General features: G+C 46.6%; 1 protein-coding gene across 1 annotated transcript in view; it reads right to left on the bottom strand.

The window, feature by feature from the left end:
• The window catches only part of PROM1 (prominin 1), a 78,876-nt gene that overhangs the window by 17,505 nt on the left and 38,676 nt on the right, over positions 1-22,695 (bottom strand). Inside the window, exons 5-12 of the mRNA XM_058670288.1 lie at positions 15,067-15,187; positions 14,606-14,669; positions 13,811-13,900; positions 12,209-12,426; positions 9,071-9,145; positions 7,154-7,217; positions 3,616-3,775; positions 1,419-1,571 (exon numbers count right to left, since the gene is read on the bottom strand). Coding sequence (XP_058526271.1) covers positions 1,419-1,571; positions 3,616-3,775; positions 7,154-7,217; positions 9,071-9,145; positions 12,209-12,426; positions 13,811-13,900; positions 14,606-14,669; positions 15,067-15,187 — 945 coding nt within the window. The remainder of the gene's footprint in view (positions 1-1,418; positions 1,572-3,615; positions 3,776-7,153; positions 7,218-9,070; positions 9,146-12,208; positions 12,427-13,810; positions 13,901-14,605; positions 14,670-15,066; positions 15,188-22,695) is intronic.

Raw genomic sequence — 22,695 nt, 5'->3', positions numbered from 1 at the left:
TGGTTGCTAATGTAATTTACTCTTCCTTTTTCCTTTCTGTCCAGAGGAACTTAAAAACGTACTTCAAAGCCATTGTAAAAAAAAAAAAAAAAAGGAATGAAAAGATGAGCTTATTTTGGTATAAAACATTTTTAATTCATGTACTATTTTTTATAACATGGATTTGTGCTTGAATTTTTAAGATACTTCATAATACATGGATTTAAAATCTTTCTGCACCAAAATAAGCTCATCTCTTAATACCATCTTCTACAAACATTTCAAGTTTCCTCACAGGGACTCAGTTTAACCCAAAAAGATTTCTCCATAGGTAAGGTGCTGCCCAGCCCTGGCAACCCCAGGCATGAGCTTAACACTTTGTTTTGAAGCCTCGTGCTTAGTTGGCATCATTGGAGGCCTGCACACACTGGGCTCTAGGGAAAGGGCTTAGAGCTCACGAGAAGTGTGACTGACTATGGCTCCACAGTAGTGGCTCTGTTTAAATGCACATCACCTGCTCCGCAGCTTCACCCACCCAGTATCAGTGACACAGCAGCTACATGGCAGCGCTTGACGGAGGCGCCATTCTCTCCTGTCCATGCTCCTGGAGCCCCATCAGCCTCTCTCTTGCAGATTCTCAATGAGCTTTCACAAAGCAGATCCACAGAGTTAGAGCACATATAGCTTCCTCTCTGGGTGACCTTTAATGACTTCACACCTATATCCTAGCTCACATGTCCAGATCCATCTCCAGCTACAACTGCTCCATGCCTCTCCTGACAGAGTAAAGGCCTTCATATGCACTTGACTTAGGCACAGATGTGTTTGAAGCAGAAATGAATGCTCGAGTGTGCTGCAGGACAGCCACTCCCCACTACCTCACACCTGCTTTCCTTGATCAGAACACTTGTTTAATCCCAAGCCTTTGGGGCTGGCTACCTCTATGCCAAAATTGTTTCTGGAGTCTGAAGCTAGAGCAACTACCAACCACCTGAAGCAGTGTCTGTCATGAAGTCAGCTCATCTTCTAGTGAATGAATGGACAAATGAAAAGAAGGAATAAAGGAATTAAGAAGGTCAAATTAGAAATAACCTCTATGACAGCTGCTTTGTAAAGGAGATCACCACGTGTTGTTCATAGTGTATTTTAGTTTGTCTGTGAAACTGCCATCAACTTAGATTTTTATTTTAGTTCTTATACTTAATGAAAGTACCCAATGCAAGGAAGATACAATCACACTGTCCACAAGCCAGTGTTGTGAGCGGGACCTCTGGGCAAATCTTTGTGTCTAGTGGAATCCACTGACCCCAGCTGGTGGAGACTAGATGCTCCACTGGAGCCCAGAGTGGGTGGGCCACAGGGCATGAGTTAACGCAACGCTTGGTCCCTTGTGTTCCCACCAATGTGTGACAAAGCAGAGGGAAGGAGCAAACACTCACACCATGAGGAAGATGCCTCCAGTGTTGGAGACGCAGCCTCGGGTGGTGGGGGTGGCCAGCTGGTTAAAGCCGCACACGCCGAACAGTAAGCCCAGGACAAAAAAAATCACGATGAGGATCAGCAGGCAGCAGATGATCAAGCAAGCCAGCCACCTGATGGAGCAAACATAATGTCATTACACAGGAGGCAGGCTAGCTGGGAGAAAGCAAGAGCAGCTGAGGGCTTCTTGACAATTCACTCTCAGAGGACTGCACCACTGGGGAAGAGATTCCTACCCCTCAATTTCTCCAAGCCCACCAACTGGGAAACATCCACTGTTATCGTGGCTTTGAGGTTCTCTGTCTTTCTCTCTTAATGGCTTCTTCCTCAGCCTTGAAACCCAAGGGGGTTTCACAGCACTCTTGAATGGGGCTTCCAAGTTTTTTCAAATGGCCCATCTGCCTGCTTCCATGTCCCTGACACTGGAAGTGCCTCTTGCAATGATACCAGGATGTGGACAGATCACGATTAATGTTCAGATGAAGATATGCCATGCTCTTTTCCCAGAGCCTTCGCTCTTTACTGAAGTGGAAGCACTCGACAAGATGGCTGTGAGGAGTACTTAGAATTTTATTGACCATCTTCAATGAGATGTCCACAGCATGCACAGTTCCCCTGGGCAAGGCTCCCAGAGGACAGCCGAGGATAACAGACCCTCCACCAGGTCTCCCTAGGATTCCCGGAAGGTGCAGGCTTTCCTGGCAGCTGAGGCTATCCAAAGGTACAAATGCTGCCCAACACTTAAAATGCTAAAAAACTGACAATCTGCTGCTGCTTGGTTGCTCCTGACAGGAGCTGGTACTGAAGCTTTTCATTCAATTAAGAGCCATCTCAATAATTACACAAGAGCTGCCAGCAGCATGCGATGAAGGATTGTTCCAGAAATTGGGAACACAGGATTAAATGAGTCACGGACCCTGGTCTTGGGAAATCTTTTTGAGATAGCTAAACTTCCTTTTGAAGCAAACTTACGTCCTGGGCAAGGAGATGAGGGCAGGAAAGCGGGTGGCAGGTAAAGGGAGAGATGGTGGTACTATTCTCTCTCATTTGTGAAGCTGATTCGAATAACATTGTAAGGTCACTGACGAAAGGTCTGTCTTTGTTTTGTTCTGCGGGGTATCCACCCTCTGGGGGGCACATGGGAGGGTCCTGGGGGGCTTGTTGAGTACAGAGTGATGGCTCAGACACAATTCAAAATCCCACCTCTGCCATGTTCTAATAGACCTTGAGTTGTGGGCATTTTATTTCCAGGAACGCATACTTTCTTGTCATCAAGCAGGGTTATCAGCAGAATACAACTGAGGGATTTCAGTGGGTGTTAAAGAGACACTGTACAGAAGGTGCTTGGGTGGATGTACTTCTCTCCTAAATGCTAGCAAATATTGTTATCCCTTTATTACTTGTTCCCCTTCATGAGAAAGTATGCCAGTGGGAACGAGTCTCCCGCTCTCCACGGGCTGGGGCAGCACGGGACGGTTCTGGCTGTGGGCTTAGTTTTTTTTTTTTTTTATTAATTATTTTGCATTATGTGACAGTTTCATAGGCTCTGGGAATCTCCCCACCCCTTGTGGCCTTAGTTTTCACAGAGGCAGGTGCAACTGACTTGCCAAGGAGCCTCTCGGACTCTGCAGCCCCCAGGTCCTTCCCTCTTGGCTCTCTGGGAGTCAGTCATCCTGTATCCCCCAGGGCTGAGGCTCAGCAAAGCCGCTCACCTTAGCAATGTACAGTTAGAATCCACCAATTTGAAGAGAATCTTTTTCAAATATTCTTCTTAGTTACTTTTAAGTTTCAAAATCCAATTGCATGCCTGGCTTGAAAATTATAACAGAGTCTAGTAACCACCAATGGCATCAAAGCTCCAAGCCACTGAATATTTGGCTCAAGAACTGCCAACTTTGAACATTTTTAAGAAAAATACAGAACATGTCATGAACTCACATATCATTATATATGGGGCCACATAACCTTCTCTGTATCACTCTGAGTCTCCTGGATGTATTATCTGAGGGACCACCACAATTCTTATAATGAGCACCCACCAGGCTTGGCATGTTCCAATTTGCGTTCATAAAATGATCCTTGCAAAAGATCCCCTATTTATCCTGTCCCGTACGAAGGTTCACTCTCCTTGTTTATCCAGTCAAAGGGGGCACTCACCAATAGGAATCAACTTCTTCCACTTTGGGCAGAATTTTGTGCAGGTGATCCTCGGACTTATTCATGTACTTGGTAAAACTGTTCAGCGTCTCCTGGATGGGCAGCTGTTGGGTGACACTGTCGATTCTGGAACCGATGGAATTCAGGACCTTTTTGAGCTCTGAAAACAAAAGCACCTGGGTCATGCATTTGTCAGACGTCAGTCTTTTCCCATGTCATGTGTGTGCTCCATCACATCACGATTCCATGGCAAGCATCAGTACAGCCACGACCACCACAAAGCGACTACTTAACAAAAGAGCCAGGTGGGAGTGCAGCTGTCACTGGGATGACAAAATCAGGCCAGAATTTTCCTTCTACTTACCTTAAGAATAATAGCAATAATAATAAATGGGTCTAGTGGTGAGAATGTCTACTGTGTCAACCACATGGCAGGTGCCTTCATCAGCTGTCACTCATTCTTTCCTGCTGATACAGACATTCTGAGTCTCTGTTGGACTCCCAGCCACCCTGAGGCCAGAGATTTTTGTCACCTGCCTGCACATCTGTTGTTTGGAAATCACTGATACTAGGACTGAAACTTGTGATTGTCCAGCTCCAAAGTGCTTGTTACATGGTTTTGGAAAATAAATAATAGCTAGTCCTCCATCCGTCGTCCTATTTGTTAACATCGTATGTGACATACTTGCATGTCTCCTACATAGAAAAAGCAGTATTCCCAGTGTCCAGGCCTCTTCTGCTAATACTCATCCTAACTTCTCAGACAGGAGCTGAGAGAAACAACAGTTTTTGCAAAATGTCTGTCACCACTGACAGCTTCTAGGTTCAAAAGTTCCTGGGCTGCAGGTGTCTCCTGGACCAATGCTCCGAGGCTGTCATGCTGAGCCTGCTGCAAGGACATACCAGGGGCTCATTGACAGTCTAAAGCGTGGGAGTGGATGTGGAGATAGGGGTACCTCTGTGCCACAGCAGAAGGCAGAGCACCAGTACTCAGAAGGGTCTTCACCTGGGCCAGGTGCGATCGCTCAGGGACTAACTCCTCACTTTCCAAGTGCCAGCATCCCACACGGGTGCCGGTTCATGTCCCAGAAGCTTCACTTTCCGTCCAGCTCCCTGTCTGTGGCCTAGGAAAGCATAGAAGATGGCTCAAAGCTTTGGGACCTTGCACCCACATGGAAGACCCAGAAGAAGTTCCTGCCTCTTGGCTTTGGTTCAGCTTAGCTCCAGCCATTGCAGCTATTTGAGGAGTGAACTAGTGGACGGAAGATCTTTCTCTCTCTTTCCCTCCATAAATCTGATCTGCATTTCCAATAAAAATAAATAAATATACATTGTAAGAATAGGGTCCTGCCCCCCTGGTGAAGCTTTCAGGAGAGGGAAAGATGGCACTATGGTCTAGAATGCCCCTCACAGGGTGGAACCTTCTGCCAAATGTGTTCTTCAGCAACACGAAATTGGGGCATCAAAGACACTGAATGGGGTGTTTGAGTGTCAGGGATTTGGTTGTAGTCCCTGGTGGTTTGTATGAGAAAATACCAAGGACCCTGGGCTGAGACAACTCGATGGCCCTTTCTTAGGCCTGGGATTCTGAACGATGTGATGTCTAAGCTGTTGGCCCCTCAGGGCCCCTGCTGCTTGGCCCACTCTGCCCCCACACCGCATGCAGCACCCCCAGTTGGGCCACCCCGGTAATGTAGCTGGGCCGTCTCAGCATCTCCCTGAGCACTTCTGGATGAAGGTCATGCCTTGTGCATCCCCATCTCCAGTGCCTGGCAGGACGTGGCACCAAGGTGACACTCAGAAAGCATGTGGGACCGAGCAGCCCAAAGGTGGGAGCTAAGAGGTGAGAATGAACACCCAGCAGCCAGGATGCTGGGGCCATTTCTGTGTGCATAGGCAGGAACATCACATGCCACAGGCCTTGCTCATGCGTGCAGTGTGCTTCGCTTCGTCAGACTTACAAGAGAAGGCCACGCACATGGGCAGGAGAAGTCCAGAGAGGGAAAACAAAACAAAAATAGCGAAAGCTTAGTAAGCAGGTGGTTGCACAACAAGCACACGTTTGGTGTCAGATGTTAGTGCGGCAAGTTCACAATGTGCATTTGTCGTTAACAGCTTCATATTTCAAAGTAGAATCTTAAACAGAAAGGGATTTACAAACCATCGGAAGTACCGTGCAGTAGAAAAAAAGCCTTTGTCCCACATTCTTAATTGATTGAAAGAACACTATTTGGGGGGAAAAATGGAATACCTCTAACCGATATTTTAAAACCACTTAGTTGTGCTGGGTTGCGCCATCATACACAACACCCCAACATGGCACCAGTTAGATCCCAGCTGCTCCTCTTCCAAGCCAGCTTCCTGCTAACGCTCCTGGGAAAACAGTGGAGGATGGCCCAAGTGGTTGGGCCCGTGCACTCATGCGGGGGACCTAGAAGATGCCCCCAGCTCCTGGCTTTGGCCCAGCCCAGCCTTGGCTGCTGCTGCCACCTAGGGACTGAACCAACAGGGGGAAGAGTTCTTTCTCTGGCCAAAGGTGAAAAGCAGCAGGTAATTTTTGAAAAAATAGGACATCATCTCATCCGGGTTCCGAGAGTTCTTTTCCCAACAAATGGGAACTGCACCGACAACCGCTGCATCTGCACTCCTGTGCGCACTCACCCCAAATGCCGAAACCCAAGGCAGCACAACACAGCCACTCGAGGCCTTGCTTCTGTCTCCACAAGCACAGCCCGGAGGAGCCTAAATCACCCTGGACTGGCATCGGCAGGGAGATGAAAACCCCCCTGGAAGACAAAGTTCATAGGTCTGGTGTTTCTAAACAAAACCAAACCAATTTTAAGCTCATTTAGAAAACACAAAAATGGCAGCATTTCCCCAGCGGAGGTCATCAGTCTACATGCGCTCTGTTGGCATACCCATGGGGTCACCCGTCTCCCACCCCTGCCCTGGTGGGGCCCCAACCACATAGCCCTGCCTAGATGATGCCACTGTTTTCAATAAAAGGATTGCTATTATTATGTTTTAAAAATCCATGCAGTTTTTCTAATTGAATTCAGTTCATTTAGTTTTCAAGATGTTACTGAGAGATCACTTTATGTTTAAAGTTTTTTTTTTTTTTTTTATTTTAACCAACTGGACTTTGTAATTTAAAAAAAAAGTATTTCATTTTATGTGAACGATAGAGAGATACACAGAATAAGCACTTTCATGCTCTGGCTCACTCTCCAAATGCCCACAGCAGCCAGGACTAGGCCAGGCTGAAGCTGGGAGCCAGGAATTCAGCTCAGGTTTCCCCGATGGGTAGCAGAGGCCGTTGCTGGCTGCCTGCTCAGCGTATCAGCAGGAAACTGGATGGGAAGTGCAGTAGCCAGAGCTTGAATACTGCATGTGGGAATCCCAAGCCGAGTCTTAACAAAGATGCTTTTTTAAAGAGGAAAACAACCACAACATCCCTAACAACATATCTTTCGTACCAACTCACCATGCAATTCTCAACACAGGGAAGAACAAAATTCCCTCAGACCAGGCATCTCACCTGCTATGACGTTCGTGGTTTGGCTTTGTACTCTCTCAGGTATGTCATTAAAGGATTTGTTGCCCTAGAAAATATTTCAAGTAAATTGGTGCACACAGGAAAATGAAGACCCGTTGACTAGCACGCGTTTCTCAGCTGGGTATGAAGTAGAGAAGTAAACTCAAAATATAACACTTATCTTGAAGCTGAAATTATAATATGGTCATCAAAAAAACATTTTTTAAATTTTAATCCATCAAAGATCCAGCTAAAAGTTTTCATATAAGTTGCCTCCATAACTTTTTCCTTTTTTGTCCTCCATAATTTTTAAATCAACATATTCTCTTACCCAGACTGCTAAGAATTAGAACAGCCATGTCAGTATCTGAAATGCTGGTTGTTAATTGGAGGCCAATTTGTTTAGAGACATTTTGGCTATCACAATTGTTGGGTGCTACCAGCAATGCGTAGGAACATGCTAAACACTAACAAAGGCTCCCCAATGTACAGGAGAACCCCACAACCAAGAACTAGCAAAGCCAGAGCATCATCAGGGCTGGGGCTGAGAGGCCCTGACCTGCACAGGCAGCAAGTGGGTCTCTCAAGTGTAACTGTACTTTCCAGTACAATTACAAAGTGAAATGAGAGCTCTAGTTTCACACACAAAAAATAATGTTCCCAAACACAGCTTACGAAACACCAAAATTGAGAGAGGCTTAACCCAGCAAAGAAGCCAGTCTCTATGGCTTCAGAGCTAAATCCATGAGACCCAAGAATTCAGGTAAACAGCACCTCTTTCCTCTGGGAAGTGTTTGATTTGTGCCCCAACACTCTGCTGCTACAAAGAGTGCTAAGGGGCGCAGCAGGCTTAAACCCCCTCAGGCTCACAGTGACAGTCAGTTCCTATCCGCATAGCTAAACTGAGTGCTACAAATAAAACGCACACACGCGGCCTTGTGCATTCCTGTTGGACTTGACTTTGTGTATGCCTGCCACTCTGGATTTACCCGCTCTGATACGTGTGACGTCACCAGGCGTGGAAGTTTCAAACCGGTTGGAATGTGCCTTATGCAGCTCCATCCCCTGGCTCATTCTTCACTTAACAAAGGGTGACTACAGCAAAGATCAGGGGGTTCCAGGGCCTTGTTCAAAGCACGACTTATACACACAGGTTTCCTAGAGATGCAATGCTTCACAGTCAAGAACGAAACTTCTCTCTCCATCTTCTATACGCCCAAGACACTCAGTGTGTGCGGTATCTGCTGGATGCATGATTAGCAACTACTAGTGAACTCTTGGGGGAAATCATGGTATTTCAGATCATACCGTTCCTGACGTTTTGGGATTAACAGGCTAGTGAGGAGAACAGAGATGCTAAATAAACAATACCCATTAGGAGGGGCTTCATACAATATTTGCAATGCTGCAAGAATGTTTGTTTTAAAAGGGTTCTGGCCTGGTCAAGATGCTAGGACAGGCCTGGTTACAAGGTGATGTAGAAAACTTTAGAAGCCAAAGAGCTAGGGGAAGGGAGAAGAGAAAGAACAGAGAGCTAGGCAGAGGTATCATATGCTCACATGGTGGAAGTGAGCAGGAACAAAAAGAAAACCAGCCCGGCTAAGAATTACTGTGGAGTCCGGCACTGCACCTGCCAAGTCCCATGCCTAGGGAAGCAGAGGTTGCTGGGGGCTTTCTCCAGCACACAGCACTTTGTCCACAGCAGAAGCTGGACAAAAAGGTCTTGTAATTGAATAGTGAACAAAATTACTTGGAAGATGATAGTCTTCACCCTTCATGGTGACCCCTGTAGAGAATTTCAAGCTGGTGAGTTTTTCATTTGTTCGTTTTACTGTTTCATATTTTCTTATATATCAGGTTATCCTTACAAATATTATAAACTGCTGCATTTTTAAAAAGTAAACAAAACAAGAAACATACCTCTTCAATCAGGGCATTCAGGTCAGTACTAACAACATTGTTGATGTTGTTAAGTTCCTGATCAACTGGTGGGAGCTGCAAATTTGTAAAACAAAATATAAGGCAAAGAGGTTACCCACAGATTTATTCTCCCTTAAAAATCCATTTCGTAGCCAAGTTACAAGGTGACCATGTTACACAGCACAGCCTCAGTTTCTTTGGCACAATGGAGCACTGTTCAGGGAGACCACTCTGAGCTCAGAGTGGCCTTGACAAGTACCAACGTATGAGTGCTTGGAGGTCCCTTGCTGAAGTCAGCTAAGAACGAGGCAAAGAAATGAACATGGATGTGGTATCACTGAAAGTTCCAGATACTAAAGGAAAAAGCAGTATACAGCCTTCGAAAACGACTTTTAAAAGCCATCTGGCCAGTAGTCATACTCCTCAGCTGTCCAGAGTGGGTGGGTTTTCTGGTTATGGCATCACGTGTACACCTGCACTGAGCGTTCCAGCTGTCACTGAAACAGGACAGACCATAGGACCTCTCGCCACACTGTGCCAAGGATGTATTCTTCTTCTGTGACATTCCCTTGGCAGACGTGGGGAGACAAACTTAATTCTAATCAAAGGAGGACCTCAGACAAACCTGAAGTCAAGACTATTCTGCAAAGTAATGGCCTGCTGATTGAGAAACTTCCAAATGAAAAGGAGAGACTTGACAGCCCCCCACAACATGGGAGCCAGACCTCAACCCTGAGACTGAAAAAGAAGATCCTTGCAAAAGAGCCCTTTCAGAAGGGAAGTGAACAAAAGCTGAACTGGAACTGTGGTAGTGCTCGGTCAAGGCTCTACGCCCCATCCTGGTATTTGCCTAATGGTCTATAAAGTGAGGAAAGGCACTCAAATATGTAGGGGCAAAGAAACATGATGTCAATGGCTTATCTGCAACTTGCCTTTGCAGAAGAGAACAAGATGTCTATTACTGTAAGTACTGATATAAAAAAATGACTAGATCGACAGATAAACAGATAACATGATATGGCCAATCAAACGGGCAAACATTTTTATTTACAGAATGTAACAGGAATTCCATGGCCGAATCCTGCAGATTTATGCATGTTTAAAGGTACGTTAAGGGGAAAAATTCTCCCTCAACAACTTAAATGCAGCTAAGCTCTAAATAATCATCTGAGGAGAACTGGGAACACAGTGGATTAAGTCACTGCTTGGGACATCCACACCCCACATCCAAGACAGAATCTTCCTTCACTTCCGGTCCAGCCAATGTGCAGGTGATGGCCCGAGGACTCAGGCCCCTGCTACTTCTACGGGAGCTCCAGATCACAGTTCCTGGTTTCTGGCTTTGACCCAGCACAGTCCAAGCTGAATGGCCTGAAGAGTGAACTGGTGGTTGGAAGACAGATTGATCGATTGATCTATCTATCTATCTCCCTATATTTCTTTTCCCTCTTTATCTCTCTCCATTCAAATAACTAACTAAAACTTTAAAAAATAAGTTATTCCTCCAGGGAAGGCTTTTGGCCTCACAGTTAAGAGGCCACGTCCCATGGCAGTGCTTGGGTTGGATACCAAGCTCTTGACTCCAGCTTCCTGCCAACGCAGCAGCTGGGAGGCAGCAGCGACGACTCGGGTCACTGCATCCATGCCACTCGGGTGGGAAACCCAGACGGAGTCCCCAGCACCCAATTTCAGCTAAGCCCAGCCTCAGTCGTTGTGGGAACTTGGGGAATGAACCTTCTCACGGGAGTTCCACTGTGCTCTTTCAAAAAATTGTAAGACTACAGAACTTCAAAGGAATTTTAAAAATATTCCCCTAGGGCCCGGCGGCGTGGCCTAGCGGCTAAAGTCCTCGCCTTGAAAGCCCCGGGATCCCATGTGGGCACCGGTTCTAATCCCGGCAGCTCCGCTTCCTACCCAGCTCCCTGCTTGTGGCCTGGGAAAGCAGTTGAGGACGGCCCAATGCTTTGGGACCCTGCACCCGCGTGGGAGACCCAGAAGAGGTTCCAGGTTCCCGGCTTCGGATCGGCACGCACCGGCCCGTTGCAGCTCACTTGGGGAGTGAAAAACAACAGATGGAAGATCTTCCTCTCTGTCTCTCCTCCTCTCTGTATATCCGGCTTCCCAACAATAATAAAATCTAAAAAAAAAAAAAAAAATTCCCCTAATGATTCCCAAAATGTGCAAACATAGATGTTGCCCAGAAGTGTTTCAAAGGAAACTGATATAAGACATGAAAGTAGAAAAAACACCTATATTTAAACATTACTTTGTAAAAGATTTATATACTTGGAAAGCAGAGTGACGGAGAGAAAGGGAGAGGGGGAGACCTCTCATCTGCTGGTTCATTCCCCAAATGTCCACAAGGGCCAGGGCTCGGTCAAGTCAACACCAGGAGCCAGGACCCGTTCCAGGTGTCCCATGTGCGTGACAAGGACCCAAGTGCTTGAGGCATTACCTATAGCCTTCCAGGAATAGTAGTGGAAAGGATCAGAAAAACATCATAAATAGACGATCTTATTTTCCATCTCCAAGAATTTTTATACTGACACTCAAATTGCATTTTTTTTTTCATGCTTTTTGGGAAGACTGGGAGGAATTAGCATCTATCCTGGCTTGTAGAAGTATGGTTATTGCGCTTGATGCATCAATTAAAAATAAATTTAACTTAAAATAGTAATTGTATTTTGTTTATTTGAAAGAGAGGGAGAAAGGGAGAAAGAAGGAGGGCGAGAGAGAAAGGGAATGAGGAGAGGAAGGGAAGGAAGAAAGAAGGAAAAGAGATCAGAGCTCCCTCCAGTTAGTTCATTGCCCAGCCAGAACTTGGCACGATCCAGAGGTTCAATCCAGGAACCCCGCTGCCTAAGCCCCCTTTACTGCCTCCCTACAACAGGGGATGTGTGATGTACATGTGTGCGCATGAATGCACTCTGGCCCCTTCCTTCTTTTTCAACGCCAGAGATTCCCTTAATTCCCTTGCTCCTGCTGGAGGGACCCAACGTGGTGGCTGGATGACCCAGGGAGGCCGACAGAGCCTTGGGAGTTAGTGCTGTTCCACACAGCCCACTGCGCCCCTGCCAGGTGCACCCACATAAAGCTCTGCCCATGGGCCTCGGCACACGGCTCCCAGTCCCTGCTCACCTGGCCCAGGTCGGAGTTGCTGTTCAGTTGGCGCAGGGACAACCGGATGCTGTTGCAGATCTCTGCTGTTGGCGTTATCAAGCACTGTGGGTCGTTGAGTGACTGCTCTATGCTGGCTTTGACATCACTTAGACTCTGATTCAGTGCACTGCTTCCGTTCTTCAGGTTGCTCAAGCTCACCTTCATGTCTTCCAGGGTCTTCTTGGTCTCTCTGATGGCTATGGGACACAGTCTATTTCAGAACAGAGCACACAGACCCTACCACCTACAAGAGGGGCTCTACCGGCCCTTGAGGTGCACTTGGAAATGATGTGGGATGGCAACAGAGGAGCCTGCTGTGAAGGCGCCTGCGAGGGGAAGGCAGGGGCATGCGGGCCTCGTGGGCCAGATCGTCCACCCTGCTCTGCTTCCACTCGCCAGTCTCTCTCCAACAAGCAGCGAACAAGCACAGACCCAGGAACAAGCTGGGGATCTTACTGTGGCATTTAATGGCCAGCGGCAGCCATCGAGGCTGTCACTGTCCAACCTTGAAGGGCTCAGTTTAAACAGACTCATCCCAAGCAATTTCAGTCCACGTGGATATGCAGAGCCCCCAGCCATCTGCTAGCCAGAAATGGTCAGAGCTGAAATGAACCAGAACAGCACCTAAGAGCATGGGTTGACACTCTGTGGGTCTTCATATTCCCAGCCTGGTTATTCGCTGTGTGACCAGAAGTGGATTCTGAACCCCTCTGAGCCGAGTTCCTCCTCTGAATACACTAAAACTGAGAGCTGAGGCTATGAGGCAGCAGGTTAATCTGCCCCGTGTCATGCCAGCATCCCATATCAGGATGCCAGTTCAAGCTCTGACTGCTCCTTTTCATACCCAGCTTCCTGCTAATGTGCCTTGGAAGACAACAGATGTGACCCAAGTCCTTGGTCGCTACCACCCACATGCGAGACCCAGATGGAGTTCTAGCCTGCCGGCTTTGGCCTGGCTTAGCTCTGGCTGTTGGGGCTACTTGAGCAGTGATCAGCAGATGCCAGATCCTTTTTCACTCTCTCCCCCCATGTGTGTCACTGCTTTCCAAATAAATAGCCTAAAAAAAGCTCCAGTGGGAAAGCTGCGATATTTAAATTTGAGGGTGCTATTCTGAGCATGTGTTCTGCAGTCACAAACAGGTGGCTCCAATGACTGCTACAATCAAAGGTGGGAGTGCCCTTAAAACCTGGGTCCCCTACCATTTCCTGAAAACCACATCAAATGTGCCTGTTAAAAACCAAACACACACACACACGCACATACATGGCTGAACTTCAAAACATTTGTGGGAGATGTCTTTAAAAGACACATTTATTTTGGTGCAAAGAAAAAAAAAACCTGTGAAATGCATCCATTAGTTTCTTGAAAATTCCTACAGCTCTGACACAAATGTAAACAAAACAATGACCAGCCCCACCTGTGCACAGTGAACCTGCCTGTCTGCATGGTCACAGCCCCAGAAGTCACCCAGGCCAGCCCTCAGGAACACAAGGGGAGAGGATGGTTCCCTGATGCCTAGGGACTCCTGAATGAGGCACTGTCCGGTATCCGGTATCCGGTATCCGGTATCCTGGGCTCACCTGTGACCATGGCTTTGATCTCATCAAAGACGGGAATCACCACCGGCTCCAGTCGTTCACTGATTTCACCTCCCAGTTTCATATTAATATCTAGAGTCAAAGGAGCAGAAGACACAGTGAGAACAGGCTCCGGGCGTGTGCAGCTCTCACCACTCGCTCTCTGCACGCTGTCCACGCAGGTCCCCACTCTCCTACATCCAGGTTACATGATGTGACCCAGTCCCCATCCAGGCACTGACTCCGGATGTAGATCTATCTCACTCTTCAGAGTCCCTACTGAGACTGTCTCCTCATCCTCACAGACTCAAGGAGCAGATTCTTCTTTACACGAGGGACATGCTATGTGTGACTGCTGTGGTCCTGACGCCTTCCGCTAAGACTGAGCTCTTGCCAGGGCACCACGGACTTTCAGACCAGACAGCGGGTGGACCCTGCCCTTGTGATGTGGCCTTTCCTGTCTGTGTTGGCGAGAGTAGTTGTAGGGTCCCACAGGATATTAACAGCATCCGGGGCCACAACAACCAAATGCTACCAAGGGTGCCTCCCCATCTCATTACAAGACAAAGGACTGTTCACCTGCCCGAAGCCCGCTGCTTTTCTTGCTCCCGGGAAAGCAAACTCTTGACAAGAAACATAAAGGAATCATCTACATCAAAGGCCCTACTCCCTGCACACAGACACTTCCTGTCACGGACCAGCAGACACATCTTCTGTCCTCCCCCTCCATCCCCCCTTCCAACCCACCAACAAGCAGAGTGGCAAGCAAAAATCTAAAGCAACTTGGAATTCACTCACTGTCCAGATTGGAGAATACGCGGTCCTTGGTGGTGTTATACTGGGCCACTATGTACTTGATTTGCTGGGGGAAACAAGTCAGGAAATTACATGGAATAACCCCTCCTGAAGTTGAAAGTCACAGTAGAAAGACAACGAGAAGAAATTTAACATACTAAATGACCTGGAGTCAAACATCTAAGAGGATATTCTTAGGGAGCCCTAAAAACATTAAGCATTTTAGAATCCATGCAATAGCTTTTTGTCCCCAAACAAAATAAGACAATGTAAAAATATCACATCAGGAACAAGGCTTTTGTATTCTTTAGAAAACTATGGGCATGATGTTTACTGTCTTGCCTTTGACATTGAAGGGGAACAGCCTTCTGCATTGATTCTCTGGGCTTCTAGAAGGTCTGCACTGCCGCCCTGAAAATTCCAACATCCACAGTGCCGTGGGAAATACGGGTCGAGCCCTTTACCTTTGGGGTCAGCTCCAGGAAAGCCCGCAGATCTTGGAAGGTGTTGTCCGCCAGCCTCTGGGTCCTCTTCACCCGGGTCCTCACCTGCTGGTTTGCCACTAAGCCACAGACGATGCCCAGGCTGCAGAAGACGAAGGCGGGAGGGGCACTTACTAGCATGGTGCCAGGTCCCGAGAGCAGCAGGACCCACTTGGCCCTGCTCCTGCCCTCTTGCCCTACAGCCTTTCTGCCACCCAGTTTTCTAGCCTACCCAGGGAGGATGGCAGACGCGTCCCAGTCAGTCCTCTGAGAAGACAACATCTCCACGGGACGCAACGGAACCGGTCCGATGGGACCCTCCTCATATGCACAGACGATGCAGAAGTGAAGTCATCAGGGCAATAAGGCACACGTGTAACCTAGTCGTTTTCATCCAGGTTCAAGGGTATGTGCACAGCCTCCTCAGCACGTGTACACACACACACACACACACACACACACACAAACACCTCTGCTCGGCCCCAGAAAAGATTCCAGGGAAAACAACAAAATGTACAAATTCTCAGGCCTTCTTTGTCCTGTGGAATTATCTTTTAGTTTCTACACAGTTAAGACTAAAAGCAACATGAGCTGTTTCAGTATTAAAATGCTATATTCAAGCCACACATAAGAGAGTGCCTTTTGTATTAAGTACCAAATAAGTGAGCAAAATGATGGTAAATGAAAGTTAATGGTGTTAAACCAAAGTTAATGGCTGCACTTTGGGGGAGGGAGCAGGTGTTCACAGGCATGTTGACCTCATGAAAAGTTATCCAGATGCACTTGGGAAAAGGATTTTGTCCTCCACGTAAAGTTTATAAACCACTCACAAGTATCAAACATACCATGTAGAAGGCGTCTTGCAGGAAAGGCAACTATATGGGAGAATCAAAAAGCAAAGTCTCAGGCCTTCTAAAATACTTGTATTTCACAACTTTAAGAACTCTTGATGTTGGCTAGTTATTAGCAATCCTGTGACTTAATTTGACCTATTGCTTTGTTTTTGTGGAGGAACCTTGGAACATGAACACGTGTCATTTAAGCGCTCCTGTAGAATGTGGTCACTAGAGGGCAGCATGGAATTGCACAAACACATCTTTAGCTTCAGAAGCAAGTAATAACATAACAATCTGATGGAGAATGTGGATTTTTCACAACCAGTTTTTGCAAGTGAGTTGGCAGAGGGGTGGAATTCAAGTGCAGAAAACCAGTGCGCTGCCTCCTCAGCCTTTGTCTGGAATCTTAATGCATGCACTGATTTACAGGTGCCCCATTTTCTGTACTGAAAAATCCCATGCCCCAAGCCACTCCCTCCTTAGCCCTGGGTAAGCGTGGGCCACCCTTCACCCTCCTGCAGTATCCATCCCTGCTGAGCAGCCCTGAGTCGCTGCTAATCTCCCTTAGGACGCATCTTCCTGAAGCAATATTACTAGCTCCCTAAACTTTCCCCAAGTGGTCCATGAGGTGGATGTATCTCGACCAAGAGTCGACCTCCAGGGTAACAGGTGGCAAGAGAGGGAGCAGGAGGAACAGGCAGCTTGACTGTCACCAGCTCACTGTGAAAGCCAGAAGAGTCGCTTGTTTTCGCTCTCTGCACCTCTCGATAAAAATTATGTGTATGTAAACATATACACACATATACATGTCTTGAGATTCAGAGACAATATGCACTGAATATTAACAAATTCTAAGTTATTTTTAAGTTTGCGTTCATTCTGATGGTAAAAACAGAATTGGACTATCAGACTGCGTCATCTGAAATGAGCGCTTCATAATCCTTGCGTCCATTCTACAGTGGCACGGCTGCTTAGGCAGCAGACATCATCCCCCGGCAGTCACAGCTACTAAGTCATGCATCCTTGACTCAGGAGGCGAAATGCTGGAGTTGTGTGAAGGAAAGATAGTAAACTCACAAAACCAGAACTGCACCACAGCCATGTACCTGGAGCACTGCTTACCATGACCAATCCACACCACTCTACAGCAAGTCAGACAGAACCAGCGCCAGAACAGCCTCCCTGGGGGTGGGGGGGCTCCTGTCGCTCTGACCCTAGCATGTTCCAACATGCCATTCTTCGTGCTCCAGGACCAGCCGGTCACATAAGAACTGCACGCTGGGCTCAGGTATAACCGTGACTGCTCCCACCTGGCCCTCACAGACCAGCCCCAGGAGACACTCTTTGCCTGGGCCTCCCCTAGGCCTAATCCCCAAGTCCTGAGGCACATTCCCCTTCCTGCTCTATCTTTCTGTGTTGTATGTCCTTGAGAGATGGACACTGCTTCTTTGCCACCTCCACCTAATTTAGTTGCATGCACTGTGGATGCTGGGTGAAGGTGTGGTTTACTTGGAAGATTAAGCATGCTTGGAGAATCTAAGTCTGAAACTGTCCTCTGTTTCTCTGTTGGGCAAATGGCTGCACTCCAAGGTGATCATCAACACCTGGAAGAGTGAGGCAACACTGGACGTCAACGCCGCTTGGTCTGTAGAACAAGGGGTCCAGCGAAAATGAAAGCACGCCTAATACTTGTAGCATTCTGCCCATAATTCTGGAGTAGAATTCAGTGACATTCAAAGCTGATTTTCAGAGCCATTCACAAGATACAGTTTGTGTTTGAAGTAAGGGTGGCGAAAGCGAAGGCTTCCAAGGGGAAGATGGAAAGCAGGTGGCAGGGAGATGGCACGGGGAGATCAAAGATGGAGTGAGGCAGCAACTGTGCGGGTCTCAGTGAGGGTAGCATTCTGCTGGACGGTGGAGTCAGGTGCCGCCATGATGGTAGACCAGTGTTGCTAGGCTCCTCCCCTTAGCCACACACCTGCAAACCTTGTGTTCTTACGTGAAGTTTACCGATGGTTTTTTTTTTAAGATTTATTCATTATTTTTATTGGAAAGACAGATTGCATTTACAGAAAGGATAGACAGAAAGATGTTCCATCTGCTGTCCCCCAAATGGCTGCAGTGGCCAGAGCTGAGCTGATCTGAAACCAAGAGTCAGGAGCCCTTTCCAGGTCTCCCAAGCAGGTACAGGGTCCCCAGACTTTGGGCCGTCCTCAACTGCTTTCTCAGGCCACAGGCAGGGAGCTGGATGGGAAGTGGAGCTGCCAGGACATGAACCAGAACCCATGTGGGATCCTAGCACTTAGAAGGCGAGGAACTTGGACAAGGTGAACTTGGACTGAGCCATTACACCAGGCCAGAAGTTTACCAATTTTTAAACACTATAATTAATACTATCCAGATCTATAGTCTCTAATTGCACTCTATAAATCTTTTATTTATAGAGAATGGATCATTTATGGTTCCTGTTATCAAGTTAGATATTCACTATCACTCAATGTAATTTCAAGAGAAAAAATGTGTACAGGAATTGGATTTACTTTCAACAGTCACAGCCAGCCACTGGGATGTAAAATGCTCCTAGAAATTTACCTAACACAAAAAGGAAATAAAATTCTTATGACACTCAGTTCTCTGGTATTTGACATAAAACATGAGTTTCTATGACATACCACAAAATCTGTTGAAAGTTTTAGCAGAAATCAGAAATTGTTATTTTATGCTATTCTAGTGTTATCGCTCCACTTAAGGAAAATCTGATTTTTCTCAGATTCACACTGATAAATACTTAAGGGTCAGTGTGATGGCATAGCATGCTAATCCTCCACCTGTGGTGCCAGTATCCCATATGGGTATTAATTTGAGACACAGCTGTTTTCTTTCCAATCCAGCTCCCTGCTTATGGCATAGAAAAGTGGTGAAAGTTCAGGTCGATGGGCTCCTGCACCCGTGTGGGAGACCCAGAAGAAGCTCCTGGCTCCTGGCTTTGGATCAGCTCAGCTCCAGCTGTTACTGCCATTTGGGAAGTAAAACAATGAATGGAAAATCTGTCTCTCCTTCTCTCTCTGTAAAATCTGCCTTTCCAATAAAAATAAAATAAATGTGCACATACTCAAAGCTTTTAAAAAGCAAAGCTAAAATTTTGTTTTTTAAAGCTAAAATTTTGTAACTTGCAACAAATTTTCCTTTTTTAGTGAATTAATGACATTAGCCAATGAAAACCAAAAACATGATTGCAGCCTGACACCGACCTCTTATTTTCTAAGACAAAATTTTAATTTAAATTTTATAATAATTGGAACTCACTCTCTTTAAGAAAACTTCAGGGCTCGGCAGCATGGCCTAGTGGCTAAGGTCCTCGCCTTGATCCCATATGACTGCTGGTTCTAATCCCGGCAGCTCCACTTCCTCTCTCTCTCTCCTCCTCTCGGTATATCTGACTTTATAATAAAAATAAAATAAATCTTTAAAAAAAAAAAAAAAGAAAAGAAAAGAAAACTTCAGGACTTTCATGCATTGCATCACTCTTTTCTTTGCCTTTTTTTATTAATTGATTTACTTTTATCGGACTAGTCCTTGGGATAGAGAGAAAGACTCCCAACTTTTGTTCACTCCCCAAATGGTTACAACAGCCAGAGTTGAGCTGATCTGAAGCCAGGAGTCAGGAACCTTTTCTGGGTCTCCCATGCAGGTGCAGGGTCCCAAGGCTTTGGGCCATACGCTGCTGTTTTCTCAGGCCACAAGCAGGGAGCTGGATAGGAAGTGGAGCAGCCAGGACATGAACCAGCACCCATTTGGGATCCTAGTGCTTGGAGGTGGAGGATTAGCCAGTTGAGCCAAAGCACTGGCCCCTCTTTTTCTTCCTTTTTTTTTTCTTTAGAACTTGGTATCCTCCAAGACAGGAATTGGCACTCAGATCTCTAGCAGCAAGTGAGCTTGGACTGGGATTCTATCCGTCATGTGCTTGTTAGCAAGGCTGCAGGGCTGACTTTACCGAACTCAGTAACCTAGGCAAACCCAGAAGTCAGGTAGAGCTGCCCTTTTCCTTCCCAGGAGCTTTCTGAAATTCTGGAACATGTTTGCATGACAAGTGCAAAGAGGAAGAAAGGAGAAGAAATCTGGCTTTTTCAGGACGTATCTGCAGCAAGAGGTGGAGATTCAGTCGCCTGCAGATAATCAAACAGACTAACACATGTCTGTTGGGTCCAGTCTGACAATACATCACGCCACGGCTGCCTCTGGAGGCTGTGGCAAAGACCAGGGCCACAGACATCCCACCCAGGCCAGGGAGCCCTTCTCCTCAACAGCTATGAGGCTGCGGCAAAGACCAGGGCCACAGACATCCCACCCAGGCCAGGGAGCCCTTCTCCTCAACAGCTATGAGGCTGCGGCAAAGACCAGGGCCACAGACATCCCACCCAGGCCAGGGAGCCCTTCTCCTCAACAGCTATGCCCTTCTCAAAGAGCAAAACAGGAATGGAAAGGAATGGGTGCAAGACTATCAACATTCAAGATTAACTTAAAAACCCAATCCACTTCACTGTACTATTTAAAGCCACTAAGTGGAACTGACCCAATAAAGACCTGTGGATTGCTCCAGGTTTCTGAGGGATGTGTTAATATCAAGTTTACCTCCTGAGAGTGCTCAGTCTCTGTTGAAGTCAGGGCAAGCAGGGCCTTGTGTTCCTCAAGAGAGCCACCCGACACCTGCTTCTTGCCCTCGCTCGCTGCTGCTTAGGTTGGCATTCTTGTCTCTCGTAATTCATATATAACTTCATGATTCCGTGAACACGCTGTCTTCTCCATTCCATCAACTCATTGCACAGACATCTTCACTCTCCCAGCCACTTGTGATCACTTGCCAACACAGAACTAATATTCAACTCAACAGTACTTACACACTTGCAAACAGGTAGGAATAGCAAAAGGAAGACATCAACACAGTAAACTGAAAAGCACATGGCTAAGACGATTCCGTTTTTTGCCTGAATTTAAAGTAAAACAACAAACAAGAAACTCATTACCTTATTCTCAATTAGATCTAACTGTATATAAACTTAATGTATTAAGCAAAATCAAATTAATTTTAAACTTGTCACCTAATGATGCACAATTTCTTGACTTTGGTTTAATTGCTTTGAAACATAAAATTATGATTTTTTTTTCAAATTGATGTTTTACTTGGATAGGAAAAGATTTAACTCAATGTGTAAGAGGCTATAGAATAACAGACTACAGTTACAGTCTGAGAAATTACTCTGACAACATTTTTTGAAAAAATGTTCTCAAACTGTATTTGGAAGGAAAAAGATTCATCTAAATTTGTTTAATGTTCTCAAAACACACAAGAAAAAAGCTTTTTAAAAATTTGTTGATGGTTGGGTTAATTTTTTAAAAAAAAAATAAGTACAGATCATTTATAGTTATCATGTACTCATTTTGCTTTCATGCATTTAAAATGAAGGTAAAGAATTCAATTAGTTCAGTGTGAACTAGATAAAACCCAATTATATGTAATGTAAATTGAAGCCCAGTTTAAAAGGAGGAACAACTCGAAGATAGGAATTCAAAAAAAGAAAAGCACTCAAAGCTCATTATTAACAGTATGAACACTGTTCACGTAATTAATAACTACACACAATAGCAAATTCTCCTGAAGCGCCCACACATGCATTCACGCCAAGTGAACACTGTTACCTAGCTAGGTAGGTAATCACCCTGACCAGACACCAGAGGGAGACGATCCGCAGCTGATGGTGTGCCCTCACAGCCTCATCTCTGGTTTCTTGGTGAACAGAAGGGATAAACCCAGCTCCCTGTTGGGTCGGATGGCCTCTGGCTCAAGGGCCGCTGTTCTGGCCCGGGCAATGGGGCAGCCACCTCAGGCGGCAGGCGTCTGCATTCCTGAAAGCACTTGGAAAGCAAGGCAGACAGACAAGGACACCTGGAATCGCCATTGGCTGGATCCCACGCTGCCTTTTGGAATTTAATGTGAAGAATCAGAACCAAGTCATTTTCAGAGGCAGAAAAATGAAGCGAGAGAAAAAAAAGAAAAAAAAAAACAGAGGAAGGGTTACAGAAAGAAGACAGACGCCCACTCCCAAGGCCCCAGAAAGAACACAATGAACTCCTTGGTCAACCCATGGCTCCCAACAGTAACCAACATGTGCGCTGGATTCTGTCGATACAGAGTGTGAAGGGCTGTTACTCCACCACCTCCAGCGAACCCATCACCAGTATTCTGAGCAACTGGCAGTGCTTTGCCTTCTGTTGTTGCAAAGATTTCTGTGTGACGCAGTTTATAGTCCAGCTGACTCAACAGACCTGAGTCAGGCTGTCTCCACAAGAGACAGAAAGCTTCTGCGGGATGGGAGTGAGCTGTGTCTCCTTCCGGCCACCGACCCCCACATCCTTTGCAGTGGAGCTCCCTGTGGCTGGCTTCTTGCCAATCCCAGGCAAACCTGGCCCTGCACTCGGGTCTCCCTTGTTTCATCTTTGTCAGAGTGACCGTGTCCCAAGCTTGGTCTGCAGCCTGCTTTCACTTCATCTTGCTGTGACGGTGTTGGCAATCAGCCTGTCTGGGGCTGCCGGGTCATTGCACACCAGCGAGGGGTACCACCCCAGTATCTTCTGGGCACTCTGACTTATCTTTCTGAACTTAGAGCTAGCATGTCAACTGCCAGGCTTTTCTGTTATCTCTTCAATTCCCAAACACCACTTCCTCAACACAACTAGAAAAACACTGTGGCTGGGAGGCCAGTGTGATGGGGAACGC

This window comes from Ochotona princeps, chromosome 11 (assembly GCF_030435755.1).
Source record: "Ochotona princeps isolate mOchPri1 chromosome 11, mOchPri1.hap1, whole genome shotgun sequence".
In the NCBI taxonomy this organism is placed as follows: Eukaryota; Metazoa; Chordata; class Mammalia; order Lagomorpha; family Ochotonidae; genus Ochotona; species Ochotona princeps.
The sequence above is the reverse complement of the archived record's forward strand: the minus strand, read 5'-3'. Positions and strand labels throughout refer to the sequence as shown.